At 37.8% G+C, this 24,786-nt stretch overlaps 1 protein-coding gene across 14 annotated transcripts in view; it reads right to left on the reverse strand.

Annotated features, from left to right (window-relative positions):
* The window catches only part of ROBO2 (roundabout guidance receptor 2), a 467,458-nt gene that overhangs the window by 46,229 nt on the left and 396,443 nt on the right, over positions 1-24,786 (reverse strand). For 7 of the 14 annotated variants that reach the window (XM_072025823.1, XM_072025835.1, XM_072025829.1 and 4 more), the window contains 4 exons: positions 20,155-20,337; positions 10,285-10,327; positions 8,549-8,676; positions 2,795-3,076 (listed from right to left, as the gene is read on the reverse strand). In XM_072025823.1, coding sequence (XP_071881924.1) covers positions 2,795-3,076; positions 8,549-8,676; positions 10,285-10,327; positions 20,155-20,337 — 636 coding nt within the window. Of the gene's footprint in view, positions 1-2,301; positions 2,428-2,794; positions 3,125-8,548; positions 8,677-10,284; positions 10,328-20,154; positions 20,338-24,786 lie in introns of all 14 variants that reach the window. The other 7 variants (XM_072025826.1, XM_072025824.1, XM_072025789.1 and 4 more) reach the window with 3 other exon arrangements.

Genomic DNA, 24,786 nt, shown 5'->3' on the forward strand with positions numbered 1-24,786 from the left:
TTTGAAAGTATAGCATCTTGGTAATGTGAGGAGACTGGTAAAATGGAGATTGGATGTGTGGGGTGCTAGATTCAACTGGATTTAGGGTGGGGTTGTAGAGAAAGGTCAAAGATAACAGAGCTGTTAGAAAGGGTGAAGCAGAGATCTGATCTCAAATCAAGAAATAAAAGAAAGGAAGTCCAAGGTCATCACTGGTAGGGAAAGCAGTCTACGCTGTACAGTTGGGCAGGAGATTTCTCTTCTTCTATCCTCATGAGCAGAAATATTCCCCTGTCAGACTATGGAACAGACACCTCATAGATATAATGCCTGATGTGTGTTTGAAACACAGAAGCCTTGTTTCCCCGTAGCAATGAGGCTTGATATTTCAGTGTCTCCTCACACTGAAATTCAATTATATTGTTTAAATCTCTAGATGATTCAGGTCCTGGAAAAAGAATTTGCCAGTCGGCCTGATGATCACAGCACTGACGTAAGGTGGGAACTGTGCAAAGTACATCCACAAAATTTCCCTAGCTCACAAAGCAGTTGAGTGTTGAGCTATTTTTCATTCCACACTAGGATGAGATTTCTCATTATATTCATTGGAGATAGAAGAGAGACTTAGTCAGAATAATACATAGTACTTACTGCAGAAATGAGAGAACAAGTCCCTGCTCACCCTGATGGGACTAGGTAATCAAAGCTGGTTTCTTACTCCAATAATGCTCTAATTATCAGCCTATTTGAAGGTCTCTCCCAACTTCTCATGTATTACAGAGATAATTAGTCTGTACTGCAGACATAATTAGTGAGCAAGGGAGAGCAAAATACTGACTCTGCAGTCCAGTAGTCTGACACTCATCTGAGCCACGGGACATCCAGATGTGAGCTGTTTTGATCACAACAGGAGTAGTCTGGCCATAGAAAAGCATGTTACCAGAAGTCTCCATGTCTCACCAAAAATTGTACTTCAGGCTGAGAAATACTACACAAAATATTTTTCGCTTGAAATATTTTTTCAAAGTCCAGCTTTTGATCAACTGGCATTTTCTAACAAAAAACTTCAATTGTATTTTCTCAGAAAGTTCTCAGGAAGCTGTAGCTGTCAACACATCTAAAGTGTGATACTACCCTCTGATAACTGGCACATATGTACCTGAGCATATCAATTTCTGCATTTTCATGTAGCCACAGGAGCAAGCTAATTTCCTAGGCATCTTGCTAATACACCTTACATCCAAGGAACAAGAACCATTCCTGAAGTGTTACATGAACTCAGCTCCCACATACCTCTCTGTCAGACCTATAAGTCTATTTTTCTATCTCAGCTAATATTACCCACGAGAACACAAGGTTTTTGCAAATACCTTTGCCTATCTGAGGTATGGGCCAATGTTTATACGCTTCTAATCTCAACATTCAATTTGAATAGTCATTTAAATTGACATAAAGAAGCCATTTCTAGAGTTTATCTGTTACTGTTGTGATTGCTCCGTCTTACAGTGGAAATTCAAAAGGCTATGGATATAATAGGAATTTGAAAGTGAAGTCCCTTCAGCTCTCATATTTTGGTTATGTATAATAGAAGACTTTCCTTTTAATTGCTGGCTTTTCAGTTTTCATCTTGAAAAAAATGCATAATTATATATAACAAAAGCAACAAGTAAGCAAAATTAAATAAAGAAAAAGGTGTATTTAAATATAATATGTAATCACACATATTACAATCATTTTCATCCAATGAAAATGTGTCGTGTTTCCAATATAACATGCAGCACACACACACAATTTACATTCTGTTTGTATGCAGACTTGGTGCATTTTTTGAAACCTTAATCATCTTGGGGGGCCTACTTTTATCTCTGAGTTTCTTGACTGAAATACAGCATTTACAAACAGCTCATGAGAGTGGTGAATCTGTTAACAACTCAACAAAAATATTAATCTCCTCATGAAGTTCATTGGGGGGTTGCCTATAAACTGAGGACCACTGTGGAAACATATTCACACTAAAAACTGTGCTATCAGGGAAAGGACGTGACAAGGCAAGCTTTGCAATTGTGCTGACAAGTGCTGGGCACAATGGCTGGAAGGATTCTCCAATTCGCTCCAAATAGGTTTTGCAAAAGACACTTTGGGTTTTTCTGGGGGCTTTTATTTTTCTCATTAGAGACCAATGTGACACCTTTCACCAATGTCCCAGTGGGCAGGCAAGCTCATACCTATCTGCAACGTGAGTCTGGGAGGTTTCCTGCCTCCCTGGTGAGCTGCTGACGAACACCCCTCCGTCCCTCACCCACCCACAGCAGTGGAACCAACCTGAGAGGCTGCCACTCCTTTCGGAGCTGTTGTGGGAGCTGGTGGTGCTGAAATCCTGTGACTGGTTGTGTGGCAATCTATTAGCCAATCCCTCAGCCACGCGGTAGTCAGGGATGTAAAGCAAGGCTAAGGGTTAAAGGGCAAAGGTCACAGTGGCATTGTGTGATTAGTTGACAGCACAAGCACATGCAACACACGCAGTTAGCAAGTCAGTGGCAGATGTGGTGGGGCTGCGAGTTTTGATTTTTTTGTTAATGTATATCTGTCCTAGCCTAAGGGAAGGCATATGGGTTGGTGATTATCACAGGACAAAGAGAACTAAAAGCACAGAATACTACATTTAGTGACTGCATGAGGTTCAGCATGCATGCAAGGTGTGTAAACATTAGTTACAGTAAATATGAGCAGTGTCTCACATACTAAAATTTTGCTAATTCATGCAAAATGAAAAGGTATAAATCCAAGGGCTCTGGAAAATAAGAGCTGTAATTACCATTGTTGCCTTTGCCTTGGTCTGGAAGAGAGTAACCAAATCCCATCAGGTCATTTTTCTGCTGAATTGAGCTCTTCCACTGAGGATCAGGTAAGTCAACTGCCAATTCATGGATGCTGTTGGAATGCAGTATCTGGGTGGTGGCATATGGTGTAGCTTGCGTTATTTGGCTGGAACTGTTGTAACTAGTTTTTGTGGTGAAGTCAATGCTGCTGTAAATGGCTCCATCAGAAAGCATAGTAGCAGTTTTATCTCCTTGCCCTGGAACTGGTGGCAGCACATCTGTGGTGAGCACAGGGGAATGAAACAAATCATTGATGCACAGGAACCCTGAAAGTATCAAGGTTTAAGATGAAAAATAAATGTGTCATTTTGCACGTTTGCATTTCAGCTGAGACAGGTCCATGAGCCAACGAAGGGAAGATGATATACAACCAACGCCAAGCTATCAGCATCTGTGACAGGCCTACTACTTGTCCTTCACGTCTCACTGCCTAAAACCATCTTTTTTTTCCATACCTTCAACTGTGAAAGTGAAGTTTGGAATATTTCTCTACTGAAGAATGTTTTCAATTGTTCATTCTGTGTCAGAACCAATGAAACTGTCTGGGCTTCAGGGAAATGATGAAAGGAGTGAATCTACAAATCACAGAGGAAAGTTTCCCAGCAAATATGTAGCAAAACACTTAAGTAGATGCCAAAGCTCTCAAAGTAATTTTTTAAGGCCATTACCTTGACTTCCTTCAAGTTTTATGCATCAGCTTATCTAATCTTCTTTTTGACATTAGCTAGTATATTTCTCCTTTTCAACAAAAGAAAAACCTGACAAAAACAAGTTGTTCTCGAAATGTGAAAGAAAATCTGTTATACTGAAGGGATTTAAGTGATCAGTCTCTTAAAATGCTAAAGCAGTCTTGGTAATGGAGAACAACTTGTTCAAATACTCCAGTACATTTACCTGAAAAATAACCGTACAGCATATTTACTTAAATATCTGTTGACTTTTCTATATCTTTTGAAACCTATCACACACCACAATTTGTATTTTTAATTGGTTAGATTGGCAGTCTCCTCATTAAACGTTGTAGTGACATTTGCTGGTGGAATACTAGATTTGGATGTTGAGACTACTGAAGCATGAAGAATGTAATGATGATCGGCATGATGTCCCAAGGAGAACCACAGCTTAGCCAATAACCCTCCTCTTGTTCTCTCAGAGGTCAATTATTTCAAATGCTGCTACTTTTACAATTTATTTAGACTCTGGAAAGATGAAATAATTCTTGAATCTACATGTTAGAAAAGTGCATCATTTATATGCCATTTGCTCTAATATCTGATAGTAGATATAGGTTCCAATTGCTGGACAGTAATTGAGATAATGCATAGTCTTATTAGCGAGGATGTTCAGATCCCATTTTAAGTGTCACAGATTTTTATATACATTAGACTCCAAAGACAAAAGAGAAGGGTTTCTGGAGCTCCATTCCAGACTCAGAAACAGGTGCCCTACAACCTAATACAACATAGTTGGCCTCACTGTCTCACTGTCTCAGGATTTTTCTAACAAGATACGATAGCACAGGTTCCTCCCACTGTTTTGTTTGTTTCTTTGTTGTTTTTTGTTTGTTTGTTTTGTTTTTCTTCTTTCTTTTGTTTTGTTTTTCTGGGTTGATCATTTAGACCACAGAACTACTTTGTATTGTATGCATGTGTGCAACACTGAATATTTAAATATGAACCTTAACATCTGCAATCTCAGGGTAACAACGTAATATTAGCAATTAATAAGTCAATAACAAGTGCTCAGTAAATAGGATACTTAAACAGACATTAAATCTGAGTCTACTTATAAAATCATAGAATGGCTCTGGTTGGAAGGGATCTTAAAGATCATCTAGTTCCAACACCCCTGCCATGGGCAGTGATACTACCCATTAGATCAGGCTGCCCAGGGCCTTACCCAACCTGGCCTTGAACACCTCCAGGATGGGGCATCCACAGCTTCTCTGGGCAACCTCTTCCAGTGCCTCACTACCCTAACAGTGAATAATTTCCTCCTAATGCCTAATCTAAATCTCCTGTCTTTTAGTTTAAAACCATTCCCCGTTGTCCTATCATTATCTGTCTGAGCAAAAAGTTGTTCTCAATCTTTTTTATAAGCTCCCTTTATGAGCCCCCTGAAAAGCTGCAATAAGGTCACCCTGGAGTCTTCTCTTCTTCACACTGAACATCCCCAGCTCTCTCAGCCTTTCTACATAAGAGAGGTGCTCCAGCCCTCTGATCATCTTCATGGACCTCCTCTGGACCCGCTCTAATTGGTCCACATCTTTCTTGTGCTGGGGGCCCCAGACCTGGACATAGCACTCCAAGTTGGGTCTCACAAGTGCAGAGCAGAGGGGAACAGTCACCTCCTTTGACCTGCTGGTACTCCTCTGTTGATGCAGCCCGGGACGCAGTTGACCTTCTTGGCTACAAGCTCACACTGGTGGCTCATGTCAAGTTTTTTGTCCACTAGAACCCCCAAGTCTTTCTCTGCAGGGCTGCTCTCAAGGACTCTTCCCAGTCTGTGCTCGTCTGGGATTGCCCCAACCCAGATGCAACACCTTGCACTTGGACTTGTTGAACCTCATTCGGTTCACATGGGCCCACTTCTCCAGCTTGTCCAGGTCCCTTTGGATGGCATCTCTTCCTTCTTTTGTATCAACTGCACCACTCTGCTCAGTTTTATCTGCAGATTTGCAGAGGGTGCGCTCAGTCCCACTGTCTATGCTGTTGATAAAGACATTAAACAGCATCAGTCCCAGGACAGACCCCTGTGGGACACCACTCATCACTGGCCTCCACCTTGACAAAGAGCCATTGACCACCACTCTCTGGGTGTGACTTTCAAGCCAATTCCTTATCCATTGAATGGTCTACCCATCAATTCCATCCCTCTCCAATTTGGAGATAAGGATGTTATGTGGGACTAGTGGTAGAATTTATTTTTGCAAGCAACAACAGGGGGATGGGAACCATCACATACTCAAAATACCTAAATTATATTCTTATATTTGCAGAAAAAAAATTAAGTGCAAAAAAGTTATGATTAATGCAAACTACAGGTCATCTCTCAAACCCAGGTTATTACTATCTATCTGCATGTATCCAGTGTGTTGAATACACATGTGCCCAGGTAGCCAGGGGCAATATACGATCACAAAAACATCTACGTGCAAATACAGAATGAGATGTGAGAGACAAATGCAGTCCTACTCTTCATGTATTTTATCCACAATATAAAGATGCAACCTTTCCACAATTGGCTTAATCAAAACATAATGTATCACAGAAACACGGGACGACTGAGGTTTGAAGGGACCTCTGGAGGTCATCTGGTTCTATCTCCTTGCTCAAACAGGGCCACCTTGGACAGGTTGTCCAAGACCATGTCCATACAACTTTTGACTATCTCCAAGGACTGTACAGCTTCTCTGGCCAACCTCTTCCAGTGTTCTGTCACCCACACAGTGAAGAAGTTTTTCCTGATATACAGACAGAATCTCCTGTGTTCCAGTTGTACCCATTGTGTCTTGTCCAGGCACTAGGCACCATTGAAAATAGCCTTTCTCTGTCTTCTTTGTACCCTTCCTTTAGGAAGGGTACACATTGATAAGATCCCTACACATTGATAAGATCCATACACATTGATAAGATCCCCTCTGAGATTCCTCTTCTCCAGGCTGAACAGTCCCACTGGACTGAAATCCAAGAGACTGAAATTTATTAAGTAAATTCTGTTGTTGGTGTACAAAATTAATCAAGTCCAGCTCAACATGCGTATGTTGGATCTGCAGACTGACAGAACTAAACATTAGCAAAATGTTTACCTCTCTCAAGTAATCAGAAATAAATCTTTCAGAGCACATTTCTGGTTGCTGAAGATGTGTCATCTCTAGACAGTCCTTTTTGAATGGAGAACTATACATTTGCACCCGCTTGAAAGGAAAGTTGCATAGTTGCATAGTTTCCCACCAGCCAAGGATTTTCAGTCTGTCTTACTAATAAACTAAAGTTCTCCAGACTTTCTGGAAATTTTCAATACAACCACAATTACTTTTTTAACCTCAAAGAGACATATACAATAAGCACTCAAAGAGCTATTAAAGCACCATTTTACCAAGTGCCATAATCACCTAGTAAAAATCAAGTGTGATTTTCCCACTAAGCTGTCACAGCAGAAAAACCTCTGTACATTTAAGACCAAAGATGAACATACATTTCCCAATGGACATTTGCCACATTTCCCAATGGAGAGTTCCAAAAGTTCTCCAATATCCATCTTGTTTTGTAACTCCTAAGATAATTCAAATAGTTCTGAAGTACTTTCTGAGGGAATCTCTTTCTTGCTGACTCAGTACTATTTTGTGGTCTTATGTGATTCCAAACCTAACCTCTGCTTCCCACCCACAGCCTTGTTCTCAATTGCCAATCTGGGGAATAATGTGGATTTCACTCTAAAAAACAACATTAAAACTTCCCTCAGTTTCTGCTCCAGAGTAAATGATTGCCACCCTACTGTCTTCAGAATTCTTACAGGCCTTTAATATTACTCCAGACCTTTTAATCAGAAAAGAAGCCCGAGTTCTATCTAAGCTGTTAAATCATATTAAAAGACATCTCACTTCAGGTCCACCTTCACTGCAGATGCATCTAAACTTAACTGTTTCAATAGTCAGGGATAAGTGGTCCCGAACCAGCCAGAAAAAAAGTGTGAGCTGGACCGAAAAAAAACATGAATTGAATTAAGCTGCTGAATTTTCAAATATAACTGTTGCATTTCCTGGACAAATTTGGACCTATGCCTTATCCACCCTGAAGCCAAAAGCTTTAAAACATGCTTCCAGTTTAAGTTTTATAGAACCAAATGCTAAAACAAAATGCTAATTTTTCTGTATTATGTGAGCTCATGAAAAGACAGAAAAGTACTGAAGAGTTTTGTTACGAATATATTGAAAACAAAGAGGCTGGCAGATATTCAATTGTCCTGTAAATATTATCAGACCTCTTGTTTACTTTATAATATTTTTGTAAGGCGAAAGCTTGAAAACATTCTTATATGGAAAATAAATCCAGAATGCTTTAATGTAATTTGAAGTAAAAGTAATCAAACCACAGGGAAGAAGTTTTACATGGGAATGTATAACCAAAGTAAGGGACAGTTTTCAGAGGGCAGATTTTATTACCATTCTAAATTAAATTCTTTTCACATTCATCACTTTGATGGTTTTATAGATTCTTTTTTGCATTTTAATTTATTTTTTAATATATACAATTGTCTGGGTTTTTGTATACTTATTTAGGTCTTAAAAATATTTACATACTCATTTATGCTAGGAAGTCTAACATAGGAACAATCTTCCTGTGTGCCCCAGGTCTCTGCTCTTACAATTGTCCTCTGTCCCTGGCTATACTGTCCTGCTCACATCCATGCAAAAGGGAACCGATCTGAGCAATAAGTAAGCTCATTATGAGATGGTGCTCTGTCCCTGTCTCACCACTGTGGGGTAAATTGCAAAGTAAAACTATGTTTTAAAGAAACAGAAGGAGACACGGCAAAATAGACATTTTAAAACCAATTTTAAAATCCAATCTTGAGCCAAACATAGAAAGAACTATAGCAGTATAAAAATATTGCACAGTATTTATCTAGATGTTAACTAAGAGAAATCTATTTTATACTATATTGTGACTTAATAAAATGAAACCAACCTCCACGACTGAAATTGCCAAGATCATTGGGTCCACTAGTGCTGTTGTTTACTGGCAGACTTGTGGCAGGCCAAGAGTCTGCAAGCCAAGGATAACTGGGGTCACTTGCATTCAACAGACCTGGTCGACTGAAGCAGAAAAAAAATAAAATAAAATAATAAATATATATACATGTAAATATATACATACACATATATATACATATAAACAAAATTTAAATATCTGTGAGACAACTCTGGACACAACAGTGACCGAAGATGTTATATCACTTTTCTCCTATCATTGTATATAAGAAACAGTTTAGGAGACTTTAATTTATTTCAAATTAAAATTGTGTAGCCTTTGATGATTTAAAGACCTTGAGAAGTTAATTAAGGATATATACAAATCAACTTTGTCAGTAGAAGTGGGACTAGGCATCAGTTGTGATTCTGCCAGAATCCAAATGAACTCCGTTGTCTGTGTGAAACAGGGGTTAGGCACGACCATCATGGGATCCTAAACCAGGGCTGAATGATAAATTACCACCTCAAGGGAACAATCACTCAAACTGATTGCTCCGTATCAGCCATTTCCAGGACTTTGGGCTACTATTTCTTCCTTCCCTTGCATCCCAAATGCACGCCTGTCATCTACAGGCTGGTAACTCTTTGAGCACTCTTGTATGGTTTAGAGGCAAAGAGGTTTGAGTAGGATTAATGGAAAGTCTACTGCTATCTTTATCTGCCACTACTGCATGGCTTTTATATCCCTGTAATTTCAAGCTTTGAGAGCAGTGTTAAACAGCAAGTATGTTGGAAGAGAAGGTAAACTCAGGCCATAGGGCACTGTGCCTCTCTCACCCCAGGACAAACAGGCTGGAATTTAGCAACGCGCATGGATTGTTTGTATTTGTATTTAACAAGGAAAACAAATCACGTCATGTAAACACTCTCTTCCCCCAAGCAAAATCACAAAATCACCCTGATCCTTCTGATGCTCTTCTAGATTATTAATGCACTCATGAAGTTGGAGCAACACCTATAATCATTGTACTTTAGTTCTGATAGATCCCTGTCTGGTACAATCCCTAAGAGAAACATAGGTTTCTATGGAAACAGCAATAAGAAGATCCAGCGGCTTTCTCAACACATCTACTAGCTCTCATTAGGCCTAATCTCTTTTTGCTAAAATATTGATTAAATGGGAGATTGGAAGTTATTACCAGAGCCTAATTACAATCTCCATATTGGCAAAGGGAAAATAGATGAGGATATATGGGTCCGTTATCAGCTTTTATCAATTTCAATTGAGTAGCCAAAGTTGTGGAATCCAGTCCTATCAATCTACAGCCTATTCATCATCCATGAATCATTTATTTTGTGATCGATTAAGTGTAATTGTTCACTCACAGCAATTTAGGGGGAGCCAATAAGGAGTCTTAAACAACAGCAACTTCATTTGCTAATGTCTAATTAATGCAATAAACATCCTGGTAACAAATGAACACATTCCTTGTGATATTTACTACGCATTTCTTCTAGGGCATCTGGGAGATATGAAACATCTGGGCTTGATTCCTCTAAAGTGCATGACAGATAGATCATTAAACCTTGCGGTAAGCTACTTAACTCCTTCTGAAATTGTCAGTCTTATAAATGATCGTTTATTACCCAAGTGCATCACCTACAGAATTTTCAGATTCCTAATTAAAAAAAAAATATATGATGGAAACACCTTTACACAAAGAAACATACCTTCCATTGCTCATTAGTCCTCCATCTCCTCTTTGGAAAGTGACTGTATTTTGGTTGGAAAAACAAAACATACACACACACACGCACACACATATAAGACAGGGAGAAATGAATTAGTAATAATTACAAGTAACAATTCAAATTGCTCAGTGTCCAAGATCGAAGGCCTCTTGGCATCATCACGTAATAAAGTACAGAAATTATAAGAACAGGATCAAACACATCAGGATTACAATTTATTTAGGATTTCACTCACATTATTGATTAACATCAATTTGCTCTGTAGCTTGCAAAGCAAGCTGGCCTCATGGGGAAAAAAATCCTGAATTTACCACAGACCCCTTCATATGACTTTGTGTTGCAAGACTGTGCCATGTGATGAAATTGTTTTCTTGGCATGCTTTTGCTTCAATACATAATGACATTGCACCAGTAAGTTAATAACATCATGTTGTAATGCAGTAATATAATGTCACCACACAAATATGCCATTTCCCAGGATAAATAGAAAGAGGTGGCAGCTCTATTAGAGCTGAAGGAGTGAAAAAAAGCATCAAGCCGCAGCATTTCCACTAACAGCACAGTATAAGAAACAGCACACATAAATGCGTACACGCCAGAATCACGGAGAAGAAAAGCTGTTTTCAGTCTTGCAACTGGGGATGCCAAGGATACATTGTGGTACCATTCATGGGTATCTGACAAAAACCAGCCTATTCCTTTATCTATCTTATTACCAGGATTATGTTATAAGTTACACATTACTGGTGAGGTGTTAATTCACAAGGTTTGACGCTCCTTTTTGAAGCACTGGCTAATATTTTGAATTAAGGCCAAGAAACTACTGTGGTTCTCAGTGGTAATGTTCTATTACTTATTGTTGGGCATAGCTAGGACTGACAATTAAATTAGATCAGTATAAGGATTATAAATATATATCAGTATAAGGATTCAGACCTGAATCCTTACAGGTCCCTAACAAATTGAGGGTTAAAATTTCAGAGAGGAACGAACAAGTCTATGGCCAACTTAATTTGAAACAGTTCCCGGCTTGGAAATACTATTTACGTTTCTGAGACAGACGTTCTCATCAGAGCTCCCAGAATATTTGCAACACTTTCCAAATATTAGTCCAAAGTACATTAATTCAAGATTAAGCTTTATATTATACACTTTTCTAACCAGACAAAACTACTACATCCAATAGAAATGCTGTGGTCATTAAAAAGTTAGAAATGACATAAATCCACTGATTAAATGCTTCTGATATCTCAGAGAATATTCGTCACTTCATTAATTCCTAGGGTAATTTCACAGTATACATTCAGCAAAGGGAACAAAACTGACCCCTTTGGAAGCCCTGCTGAAGAGTGTTTAGGTAGGGTGATTAATTACCCTTCACTGCAGAACAGACTAATATCCATATCAGAAAATCACTGCAGTCACATGTCATATCAAAATGGTTAATAGCTGAATTTTGAAAGGATGTAATTAAACCAATTAATGAAAAGAAAATCAAAATTCAGGTATGGGAAGTATTAAATAAAAGTCTGCTTTGAAAAACAGGACATGTTAAAAACATTGTGGCTAATTAAGTTTTGAGCTGATGCTACTTTCATTCACATTGTTTTTAACAGGCTGTCAAGTGACTGTATCACTCATTGCTTAAACGTGAATAATCTGAAGAGCTGTGGATGTCGTTTGACTATGCAAAGAGGTGGTAGTGACCAGCTATGTTCAAAATATGTTGGTCAAAAGTACGTTAGCACTTCAGTATAGGTGCTGTTTCCTTTCTCCTTCTCCCCTTCTTGTTTAATACTGCAACCTTCTCCATTTATCAAAGCAACAAGAAATAAGGAAAAGGAGAAACAAAGGTGCATTCAATAACAACCTTTGTAAATAAAGTTTACAGTTTTAAAAGAATTATAGTGCAACATATTTTCTGAAAAATTCCTGGGATTAATGATCTTGTTTCAACTACAGACTACCAGAAATGATTTTAAAGTAATGTTGCCAACAACTGAATAGCATGTATATGTGTCTGATATTTTATCTATGGATGTCATAAGGGGGGGAAAAAATCGATACTTATGGTCTCAAAAATATTTATATTGCTAGTGTACCTCTATAAAGCAAAGCTAAAATGGGGGAGCTAGTAGGAAATCACAGCAATGTTTCCCAGACACATTCAATTTTCTGTTCAGTGAGGTATAGAGAAAACTCAAAGGCATGCTGTGAGAAACATATTGAGAAGACATGACATTGAAACCTCTGCTCTAGAGCCATAATCACTGCAGAATGGTTGTGGCATAAGAGCCTGTTGAGAAGAGACAAGTATCACTGTGTTTGCTTTCTTTTCTGCTGCCTTTGTGGTTGTAACCATTCCCTGTTTTTTTTTGTTTGTTTGTTTGTTTGTTTGTTTGTTTGTGGTTTTGTTTGCTTGTTTGTTTGTTTGTTTTTTTACATTAAGCAATTTTATGCTCTCCCAATATAAACTCAGTTTTTAGAAGAACCCATCTTGCAGTGATACAGTTTTCCGGGGAAGACAGTGCCTGGCTTACATAATGAGCATCGAATTGGTAGGGAATACAGGTTCTTTCATATACCCTCCCCCTCCCTGCATACCAACGTAAGGTTGGTTATAATTTTCATAAGAAAAGAAACAAGAAAGAATTGTAGATAGTACACTTGGTGAAAAGGACTCTGGAATATCAACTAAGCTAGCCAAAATTCTTCTTGGAATAAGTGAGATACCATCAGTATGTCACAGAAAAAAAAAAAAAAAGAAAAAAAAAAACACCACCATATTCCTGATGCCTTCCATAAATAGGTTACCTGAAAGTGGATAGAGAAGGTGCCTTTCTTTTAGCATCAATATTGTGAAAGGAAAGACAGCTAACAACAGAAGACATGGTCAGGCTGCCAACATAAGCACTATATTTATCATTCCTACCATACATTTTGTCAGCATTTTTGCCTGCAGTTTGATTTCTGCAATTACAAAACAAGTCTAAATGCCTGAATAGGAGCATACTTAATGCAATGCAGACTTGTAGATGTCACTGTGAAAATAAAACACACAGTCAGCTGGCTTTATTCATCCTGTCTCCACTTCAAAAAGATGCAGAGCAATTTCAAGGGGCAATGTAAGAGGAGGAAGGGAAGAATGTCCCTGTCACTGACCCACCCATCTCCCTTGGTTTTTATCACTGAGGAAGCAAAAAAGCTCTTTCAGCATTCTTTGCATCTGATATATGTTCTGAGAAAGGCTGCGGACCTGCAGGGATGAGATTGGCTTTCAAAAGAAGATGAAAAAAATAACCTCTGCATAGAGAGATTTTGAAGGAATCCCCACTAGCTTATACTTCAAGGACTGTAAGAATGCAGAAATATAATCCAAAGTGCATTTTAAATGCATAAATATTTAAGGAAATTATATTGTCTACATTTGTATGAAGAACAGCATATGTTAAAGAGCTTTTTATATGTTTTTATTAAATACATAAGGAGGTGCCCATACTATTTACTAGTATTATCTGACAAGGTTAAACTTAATCTTCATGCCTGCTAGGACTGGAAAAATATGAATGTATAGTAAGTTGACATTTTGAGGCAAGAAAGCTTTAGAAAGCTTTCTGTATGCCTATCTCTAGTAGGCCACATTTTCCTACCACAAATGAAAACTTTAATGTTGCCAGCCAAGTCTCATTCCTTTTTCTGATAAGCCGTTCCTCAAATATGAATGTAGATTAATCCTCTTTTAATACGCATTAACTTAGAACAGATAATCAGCATATAAAAATTCCATCAAATCTTCTGACTACCTTCGGACAATTCTGTCAAATACTTATCCTCATTTAACAGTTTCAGGAGTTGAGCATAAAATATGTAGCATTCCATAATTTTCCATCTGTCTATTTTTAATTTGTTTTTGTTTACTTGGTTTCATGAAATCTTTAATCCCAAGGAGTACCACTCACTAAATAAGCTTACCTACTCACAAGTGAAAACACTCTTTCCTTTCCTTGCATGACTGATGGCCTAGACACTCCTGAAAACACCAGAGTATTCAACTGAGCAGTTACTGGCACAACAATGAGTTTGAAGGCATAGAAAAGATAAGCAGATAAATTAAATCTCTCTTATTTCTATAAATGGGTACTGTGCCTCTGTTATACGAAAACGAGAGAAAAGAATGGCAACTTCCAGTAGTAAATAAACAAATTCTGTTCAGTCATTGCAATATGAGAATGAAACAACTCATCTATTACATGAGAAGTGGTCAGAAAACTCTTCTGTGCCATCTAACATTTCTTGCATAAGGTAGAAACCCACAGTGCATGTTTATATCTGGCAACCTGAGTAAAGGGTAATTGCAAAAATAAAGAAAATCAGTAAAGTGGTAATTTTAGTTTTCACAGAAACTCATAAAAGCAAGACCAATCTATTCTTCATATCACAGAACAGATCACTAAAAAGGAATAACATCTGAATTCAGTGTCTCTGTGCCAGTTTTGGTTTTGTTGATAGCCTGTCATGGTCCCCAAAATGTATACTTGTTGTACAGCTGCAAATCATGACATTACTACTTACCAGGTAAGCAAAACACTCATCTAATGATCATGATAGACGATCATATGTTTTATAATACTGATATTATTGAGAATCAGTGCCTGGGGTGTCCTGACAGGGGAACGGGAAGTGGAGGAATAGTGAAATAGAGAATCAGGACTGAATAACTATAGGATTTGGTTAACTGAAAATAAGTAAGAAGACTTAGCTATGATTTTCAGTGTCACGTTTTGTTTCTGGCCATCTGAGCAATTGATCAGTACTTACAAAAATGTTCACAAAGACAGAAAGCTTAATGATTTTAACTCAATTATTCTACTCTGGCACAAATCTTTACCCATAACGTGACATTTGCTGTTTGTTCTTCTACATAGAATGCTACTGTTGTTTAGTCAGCAGAAATTATACCACTTAGGAGCCTAATAACAAATAGCAGAGTTCTAGGAAAGTCCTTTAATCTGAAAATGATCAGGTAGAACATTTTTGGCAAGTAATCATAACTGCTCAATCCAGACTTTTAAAAAGCATTTTTAGAACTTTAAGTTCTCTACATATGCAAAGGAAGCTTCAGAAAACAAAAACAAACAACAACAAAAAACATTTATATCAGATATAACTGAAAAAAATATCTTTGATGTTCAGAAAGATGTGTATGAAATAGAGCAAATATATAAATGTTCCACTAATACTTTCAAACATCTTATTTTACAGTCAACTCTGCACATTATTTTTTTTTAAGGGAAGAATTTAAAGCAGATGTTCGAACCAAAAGTGTGCAACTTCTAAATTCTGCATATATTAGGATAAAATCATCTTCAGTAAAACCTTACTGACAGCTGTCTCTGATGAGCTTCTGAAAGCTACATACCACTGTCTAAATATTTAGATTTGAAACCAATTTAGTGTTTATGAATCATAACTTTGAAGGGAACAACATAGAGTTAAATGTCAACAAACTTCCACAAGTGTAGATGTTTGTCTAAATGAGATTACCAATTGCAAATTCAAACATCAGAGAACTGAAGATGCCTCTTAAGGAACCTTAGGTATAAAGATAAAAACATGGACTATGTATCCTCTTCCTTTTTTATTTTATTTTTAATTAATGTGGGTTTTTTTGGACTTGTTTATGGGATGGCCTAGGTTATCAGTGCCTCCAGAAATTATCATAGACCAGGCAACAGAACTACATATTGTTAATAATTCTATAAAGTCCATGAGATGTCAAAACTATTTTTAAAACACAATTTTTTGGTAGTGCCTCTGACATATCCTAGTCACCCAGCACATGTGGATCAGCTACACCGAATCATGCACACGACAGCTCTAACACAATCTTGTGTTGTACCAATGTCAGCTTCAAAGGCAATGGGAAAAAAAATAGTAGTTACAGTCAGTTGACAATGGCACAACTAAGAACCAAATTCAAAGACGTATTATTTTATTTTTTAAAAAAGTCCCACATTGTAACTCAAAGTAAGTAGAGTGTTTAGGGTAGGATGCACGACTTATTCTGGCTTTGACAAACACACCAAGAAGTCAGGAGGAGGAGAGCTCTCCCTAGCAATGTCATCAGTCCCTGGTGCAGACACCACCACCTCCACTCATTTGCCTCAACAGTCATCTGCTCTTTTGTGTTAAGCTAAAACTTGAGATGTGGCTGAAGACCAGCAAGAGGTAGAAAGCAGCTAGCAGAGCATGAGGAACCATCCCACAATGCAGTTAAAAGACTGGTTTCTATCATATGTATGGCAGAGGGGACAAAAGAGACAGCTTTGGCAAATGCAACTGAGGGTCCATGCTATACATAAAAAGCCTTACAGACTTCTGCTGGAAAACACTGAAACTTATCAGCCTATTATTGTGGAACTAAATTATTAGTATGCTTATGACACTCAAGCTTAGGTATGAGAGCAGAAGCTAATTATTTGTATTAATTATTACTGTTACTTGTATACTTTATTCTTCTTGGCTATCTATATGTTCACTAAGCTGTTTGCCATCTCTTATTTCAGCCTCACTTCATTCATTCTTCATGTATCTTTAATCATGCTTACTATAATGGTCTACTGTATGCTACGTTTATTAAAGATATGAAAACTAGGTTATCAAGCTTTGAATCAAGTAGGCAGAAAAAAAAAACCACAAACGTGTCAATTTCAAAAACACTGTAATTGAAATCTGTGCATAGGATAATCACTGGATTGCTTGCGGATCAGAATACTTCAAGGTAAGGCTGGTGTATACACAGCTAACAGCTGAAGTGGAAGAAAGTTCTATTTCAGACCTTCAAAAACATTCGAAATACTTTTTCTGAGCTTTAAAATCCAAAATTTGGTCATACGTGACTAATGTTTGTTTATGTTATGTTAGCTCAAGCATTTGTAATTTGAAATTATTTTCAAAACTGCATTATTTTGAAGAGTTAGATGAGTAAGAAGCATGCAGAATTATGGCAAAGACATTTATGGTGGTAGTTTTTAAGTTCCCCTAGAACCACTAGTGGAATAAATGCTATGTTTTACCACAGATAAGTAGCAGAAGGGTTTCTGCTTTTGTTTGGCTTTATTTCTGCGTAACTCACACGTTTATAAACACTTTGCTAATGCTTGCAATGATGTGTTGGTGAGGTAAGAGACAGACTAATGGACAGTACCTGCAGGGGTGAAGGTGAAGGACTGAACTGCAAAACAAGAAAGCAAACACATTGTGAGTTACACACCCCGATAACAAGCGCTAATTGCAGGGCACAAGTTTCCTCTGGAATATACTCAGTTGTGGCTTAGTATCATATGCAGGACATAACAGTTGAGCTTAAAGCACTAACCAGCCAGCAGCCAATGAGAAATGACAGTTGGAAAGGTGAGCAGTGGATTTAGACAGTCACGTTTGAAGACAGTTATTGTGTGGACATGCTGTTCTCCACATTGTATATGTTAGGATGGATTCTGAAACACGATCTGTTATGAACTTTCCTTGCTAAAAGCATACGCAATGTCATAATTCCAGTAATGGGAATTCCATGTCATGATGCAATGTTCACATCACACTTAAATGCAGCAAACATCATGAGAAGGAATGAGTTGCAGGAGACACGCTGTTTAAAATGACTATTATAAACAACTACAAGTATATATTTTAAGGTATAAAATACTTTTTTCTTAAGCTACCCTCCCGCCCAGCATGCCAACTCACACACAAAGGGCTAATCATTCTGCATGCTAAGAAAGAGTTGTCTTAGCTTGTGTCCAAAGTTTATCTGTATGACTGACACGGATGCTGAGAGAGCTGGGGACGTTCAGCCTGCAGAAGTTAAGTCTCCAGGGTCACCTCATTACAATGTTTCAGTAATTGAAGGGGACTTTTAAAAAAGACGGAGAGCAACTCTTTGCTCAATCAGATATTGACAGGATGAGGGGGAATGGTTTTAAACTAAAAGAGGGGAGATTTATATTAGAGGTTAGGACGAAATTCTTCACTCGGAGGGTGGTAAGGCACTGGAACAGGTTGCCCAGAGAGGTTGTGGATGCCCTATCCCTGGAGGTGTTCAATACCATGTTAGATGAGGCCCTGAGCAACCTGATCTAGTGGGTGGTGTCTCTGCCTACGGCAGGAAGGTTGAAACTAGATGACCTCTGAGGTCCCTTCCAACCCAGGCCACTCTATGGTTCTATGACTGCTTCCTAAGAGGAATAGCAGTACAACTCTCCCTTAATATGAAAAATCTTGGTATCTAAACTGGTATTTCACATCAGCACATATATTGGCATGTGTGATATATATTAGTTCATCAATTTACACCATGTCTCAGAGACTAAAAGTAATTACTGTTAAAGGAAATTAAAAACACTTCATCAAAAAGCATAACCTATGAATGATACAGGCCACACGGTCATGCAAGGTGAGGTTCCACAGAAGCTGAGTATATCTAAGAGCTGCTGCCATTGAACAGGTCTCTCTTCTCTCTGTTTCCACTGTGCTGACTTTGGTGCTTGCCTGATCTCTTCTTGGGTTGTTTCATTTCAATAAGCCAGTGGAAAACTAATTCAGCTGGGGTAAGAACAAGAAGGATTGAAGTCCCCTCCCCACCCCCCTGTCTCTCTTCCTCCTCCCTCCCCCCCCCCCCCCCCCAAGAAACTCAAGAACCATGAACAGTTTCCTCGTGGTTTAGTGAGTCCAGTCAGGACATCGAGGACACTGGTGATAACTAACACCAAGGTGAGGAGGCATAGAACTGTTCGGTTGGGAGCAGGAAATGAATGTTGTTGTTGTTTTTTTTGACAGGAGCAAGGTATTTGAGATGTTTAGACACCTAGGGAACCTGTGTCTTCTGGCTGGCATGTGACAACTTGTAAATTGTAGAGTAGTAGCGCAAATTTAGTCTCATATAATGTCAACATCAAATATGCTGTGTTCTCAACTGTGCAAATCCTGCTTAAACAGGAAATGTTTTCTCTTTTTAAATGTATTATATAAGCACAACAATAGAAACTACTCCAATATTTGACAAACAGCTTTTTCATGTTAAATTAGGCTCCATAGCAACCCATTTTATTGTAATCCTATATTCACCTGACTTCCTAAAACTATATAAGAATCCTGAAGCACAGAACAATATAGAAAACAGTTTGGGGGAGGCAGAAAGCCTTTTAATTTGGTAAATTTATTTTTCTGAATGTAATTTTCAAAAGCTAATTTGTAAGTGGAACAATACATTTGGCACAAAACTGAACACATTGCAAGGGCATTTCAAAGTGTTCCCCCTCCAACAAAACTTTTTATGACTTCTGCCACAGGTAAATTTTGACCACACTTCCCTGATACGTCATTTTCTTCTCCAGTGGTTATAGATATGGAGTCACTGATTAAGTACCTCAGTTTATTTCCCATGGCTTCAAAGACATGGAGATGCACGGGAATGAAGAAGGATACCAAATACTCTTTTTGACCTTCCTCATAAAGGTCTATTGTAACTCACTTCTGAGCACATAAATGGAGCTGAACCACTGTCAGAGTGCCTTGTGTGGAAGGAGTAATCCTCTTTGTACCTTTTTATGTGATGCTGGAGATGTAAAAATAAAAACTGTCTTATGATAATGATGAAATGTTGTACCGAGCAATGCATTTAAAGCTTCTCATACACCAGCATTTTCACAGCATACATTTAAAACAAGCATACAAAATTCACCCGGGCCACCTCTGCTCTAAGTTTAACATGTTTTTTAAGTAGGTTTAACTGCACCTGTTCTCTTCATGATGGAACCTGATGAGATGGTAATAAATAGTTACTGTTCTTACCAGCATAATTACTGAGCCCCTTCCTCTTCTTTCTGCGCCAGTACAACCAGATGCTGAAACCCATCAGAATTACCCAACATGCACCACCGATGCCAGCTATAAAGGCAGGCTGTTTGACAACATCAGTGATTTGCTCTGTTATGCTGTTGTTATTTTCAGTGATGACAACTTCGTTACGACCTCCTGCACAAAAGAAAGTTGACAGGACGTTGTTATTATGGATTCTGTAACTCAAACAGGAACCAGCTACTGGTAATAAAAATTACAAACCAAAACAGAACAACAAAAAAAACATTAATGCACCTCAAAAGACTTATCCACAGTAGGACAGGTTTACTAAGTATTAATGCACACCTGAAAACCAATGCTTCTAGCAAGAAAATCCACAGTCTATTGCAATTTTGCCAGAATGTATTTGGAAAGATGGCTTTATAGCACTCTCCCAAATAATGTAAGAGATGCCAGTCCAGAGGTATCCTTTTGTTGTTTTTTTTTTAACAGTATACATGTGTTTTTTTTTCTTGTTCATTTATTATTATAGGAAGAATACAATGATGAGAGAATGGATCATAAAAAAACAACTCAAAAAAAACACCCAAGCAACTAATCAAATGAGAAATCCGATGTAAGACTTGCTACAGTATCAAAAAGCAGTTCCTTCTTTTATTACAAAAAGCAGTTCCTTCTTTTATTATTGTCAGCATGCCAAAAGATCTTAACTCATCTTTTTCTTTATGTTAGAGATTCAAAATTAAAATAAATAATACAATGTATGTATGTTTAATTGAAGCAAAAATGTCTTTTCCAGCAATTAGTTCACGGTGAACGCAATCCAAATGAATCCTAAGCACACTGATTTTGACACAAAGCAGAAAATAGCTTAAGTAACTGTAAGCACTAAATCACAGGAACAGATGCTATTTTTTCACCCAGAATAGGCATGAACAATCCTTAACATCAACCTGTAAGAAATAATTATGACATGTGGAATATCAATTAAAGTGACATGCATCAAAAATAACTATATAGTATCTTAATTGTGTCTAGTACCTTAGAAAACTGTAAATTTCTGTAGATGTTCCCACTTATTTTTGTTTGTTTGTTTGTTTTTTCTCCCTCTTCCTCTAACAGGGAACTTTTCCAAAAGGAAAAGCTTGGTGTCCGGCTTGAAAACAAATGCTCGTAAAAAATGTAGAAAGAAATTCAGGAAATGCTAAAACATCGTTCCAGGGTTGGCACTTTTCTACTTCCAAAACCTCCATGTCAAAAACGGTTATTTTTACAACCAAGAAATGTGGAACATTTTTTTTTTTTCAAAAAATATGAATCTTGGTTCTACTGTATTTGATATAAACTGCCCACATCTACATTTTTGAAAGTGGTGAAGAAATTGTCCATCATTTTTGATAAATGCATTTATATAGCTCAGTCCTTGAAATCCATATGAAATACTATCAGATGCCTGTATGCATGCAGAAGAAAGATTTCAAGCTGCAAGGGTACCTACTCTACTGAGACAAAAAAATACTATGATTCTCAATTATGAGTCTATCACATACATAAAAGTAGTTGAATACGGTAATAAAACATTGAAATGGTCATTCAGAGCAAATTATTATAAGTATTGTAGCATTATGCTTTGCTGTCAAAATGTATGTTATGTATTCCTCTTCTGTAAGTCAGCAGTGGCTAAATTTACCGCTCCTTTCTTTAAGCAAAGCAGTCGCTGTGTCAGCACAGCAGCTTCAGTCGAAAGCAAACATAAGTCCTTTGCTAAAGTAGATGAGAGAGAGGAAAGTCTGACACTTTTGGCTTTATTTCCACAGATGGTTCTTCACGGGATTCAACAGTTTAAATCCGAAAGGTTGCGAATGCGAACCTGTCCCAGAGCATGTCAGGTTGCCCATGCCTTCCCTGCCTGCACCTGCATCGGCCTCAAAATGGTGCTGCCCAAGCAAAGACACAGGGTTAGGTCCTCTGCTAAGCTCAGAGCTGGCTTCAGTTACTCAGGAAGAAATGTAATGCACTGCATTACATTGCTATAACTCTGTTAATGATCTCTGTGATTTTATTAAGCTTTCTCTCTTTCATCACCATGTCAATATTTAGTAATGATGACCGTCTGCTTTTGCAAACAAACTGCTGAAACCATGCTAGAGCTTGGCTTGCTTTCAGTAGTTCTGCTCAAGAAACAAAGCAGGCTTCCCACAAACAAAACAGGTCCCACAGAAGGATGCTGTCACACTATGCCTGCTAACTGAGAAAAAGCCTTCACCTTGTACCAGTTTATATTGGGTCATGCAGGTAAGCTTTATGGGTCTCAAGGTCTGTTAGCTTCAGCTCTTTCCCAAGTTTTCCTATTTTTCCTTGACACAGTCAAAAAAACGATACAATTCACAGTAACTTAGCAAATGCCTGTGACAAGGAAAAGCTGGGAGGCAGTGGTGGCTCCTTTGTCAGATTTTCCCTTTTTTTTGTTGCCCATGGAAACAACCCACAGGTGCACCCCAGTGCTAAAAGAGGAAGTGCTGAAGACTAAAACTAATAGAAAGAGGCATGCTCTTCTAAGCACACAATTGATTTTCTAGTAGAAATCAGCATGGGAGTTGATGTTGCTCTAATTGCCATTAACTTTCAGTTAATTTCTGTGCCCTTTGGAGGCAAGGTAAGAGCAGCAGGACGGTGAGGAAACAGGAAACATCCACACTGCTTTGGAGACAGCCACACTGTCGTGGGAAGTGGGGATGGGGAAGGTGCTTCAGAGACAACAGATATAGGAGCAGACACTCCTGGGTTCCAGAAAAAAACAACTGCTTCCAGCAAAAGCCTCCAAAATATCCTAATGCTATAGATCCAGTATTTTCTCTATGGTCAAAAAGCAGACTTCTGGGGATAGAGAATGTGAGAACAAACTGTAGAGACGTTTGCCTGAGGAGAGCATTCACTGGACTTTCAACTCTCCCTCTCTTTTGGGGGAAGGTGCAACCTGTCTCCAAATTACCTTCTGAAGTTTGCAGTCTAGCTGATTGTTCTTGCCCTTCAGTGCCTACCAATTATGAGTGCAAAAGTAATAATTAATTTAAATGTCAAAATAACATATGCTTTCTGAATTCAGTGACTGAAAAATAAATGGATATGGATGAGCATTACCCACTGATGGTTCATAAAATTAATAGAATTGTTGTGGTTTTGGAAAACAAATTACATTAATTTTGTATTTCTTTATATAATATTTAATCAGAAGTAATATATATGTCATCCAAGGTAACAGTGTACTATTTCATATACTGCAGGTGTTTCTGTAACAATGCTGTCAGTTCAACTAATTAGAACATAGACAAGGGAAGTGTGTGACCTGTAACGCTCCATTGTTCCTGAAGACAAAAACATAATGAAATATAATGTCTTCCTCCCATTGGAGAGTAATGAAGAACAAAACTAATTTGTCGGACTAAAAATTAATTAGACACATCAGATTCGATTGTACCTATTACTGTGAAAGTTTGCAGCTGTTCCTCATATTATTATGCCAATGATGGAATGTAAGAATGAACAGGCCTGTGATGAACTGATGAAGAGAAATAATAGCTCTACTGTTAACCAATATTGCTGTTATCTTTAATTCTATTTCTGATATTCCAAGCAAAATTTTTCAGCATATCAATAGTGATGGGAAAAATGTTATTCTTGATTCCCTCTGAGTCTTCCATAACATTTTTCAACATCAGGCTTGAAGTACGGGCATGGAATTCCAGTAACTGTGACATGACTCCTAATTAAACAAATAATATATTTTCTACAACTCCATGTTCTCCTCTTTAATGAAAATCTTGTTTGGATTTTCATTAGCCTGTTACTTAGACTTGGTTTGGGAAATCAGTAGTTGATTATCCATGGTGAAAATCAGTTACTTTCAGAATAAATTCTTAGAAGAACATATCCTGTATTTAAGAATATCTTAACTTCTTACATGTCAGAATCTGTTTTGTGACAATGGAAGTCATACTGTTTAGCAATGAGACTTAACTGTTCTGTATCACAGACATGCTCTCTCCATAACTTAGCATTCCTGCAGTTGTTCATTCTGGTTGCAAGCTATTACATAGTATAGCTATATAAGCCATATAGGACTCCATTGTAAAAGAACCACTTATTTTATGTTCCTGATTCTCAGTCAAACATTGACAGACAACCAACTCAAATTTTCCAGAAATTGTGTCACTTAAACACTACTACCTTTATCAAGTGAATTTATAGTCTGAGAAATAACTCCCAGCAACTATGGCTCATAAGCAACAGAAAAACAGAACCTAAAGAAAAGAGAGATATAGACCATATAATAATAACTACATCTAGCTTTGTGCTCCCCAAAGGGAAAACAGAAATGAGAGCAGAAAAGCAACCCAAACAGAAAAGACTCTCTTCTGCTTTTCAAGTAAAGGACTCTTAAATGTGTAAAGATGCTACCAGAGACTTGTTGGAGCAGACATTCTGGGATCATTAAAGGGATAAATAAATCATTAAGTTTAGCAATGCAAAACTTCCATGGTCTCTAAATGCCAAAACCTTTTTTTCTTCCTTACGTATCTTCCTTTGCAACCTAGCGTCCCTTTCCTCCTTCATGTAACAATA

This window comes from Anas platyrhynchos, chromosome 1, assembly GCF_047663525.1.
Source record: "Anas platyrhynchos isolate ZD024472 breed Pekin duck chromosome 1, IASCAAS_PekinDuck_T2T, whole genome shotgun sequence".
Taxonomy (NCBI): Eukaryota; Metazoa; Chordata; class Aves; order Anseriformes; family Anatidae; genus Anas; species Anas platyrhynchos.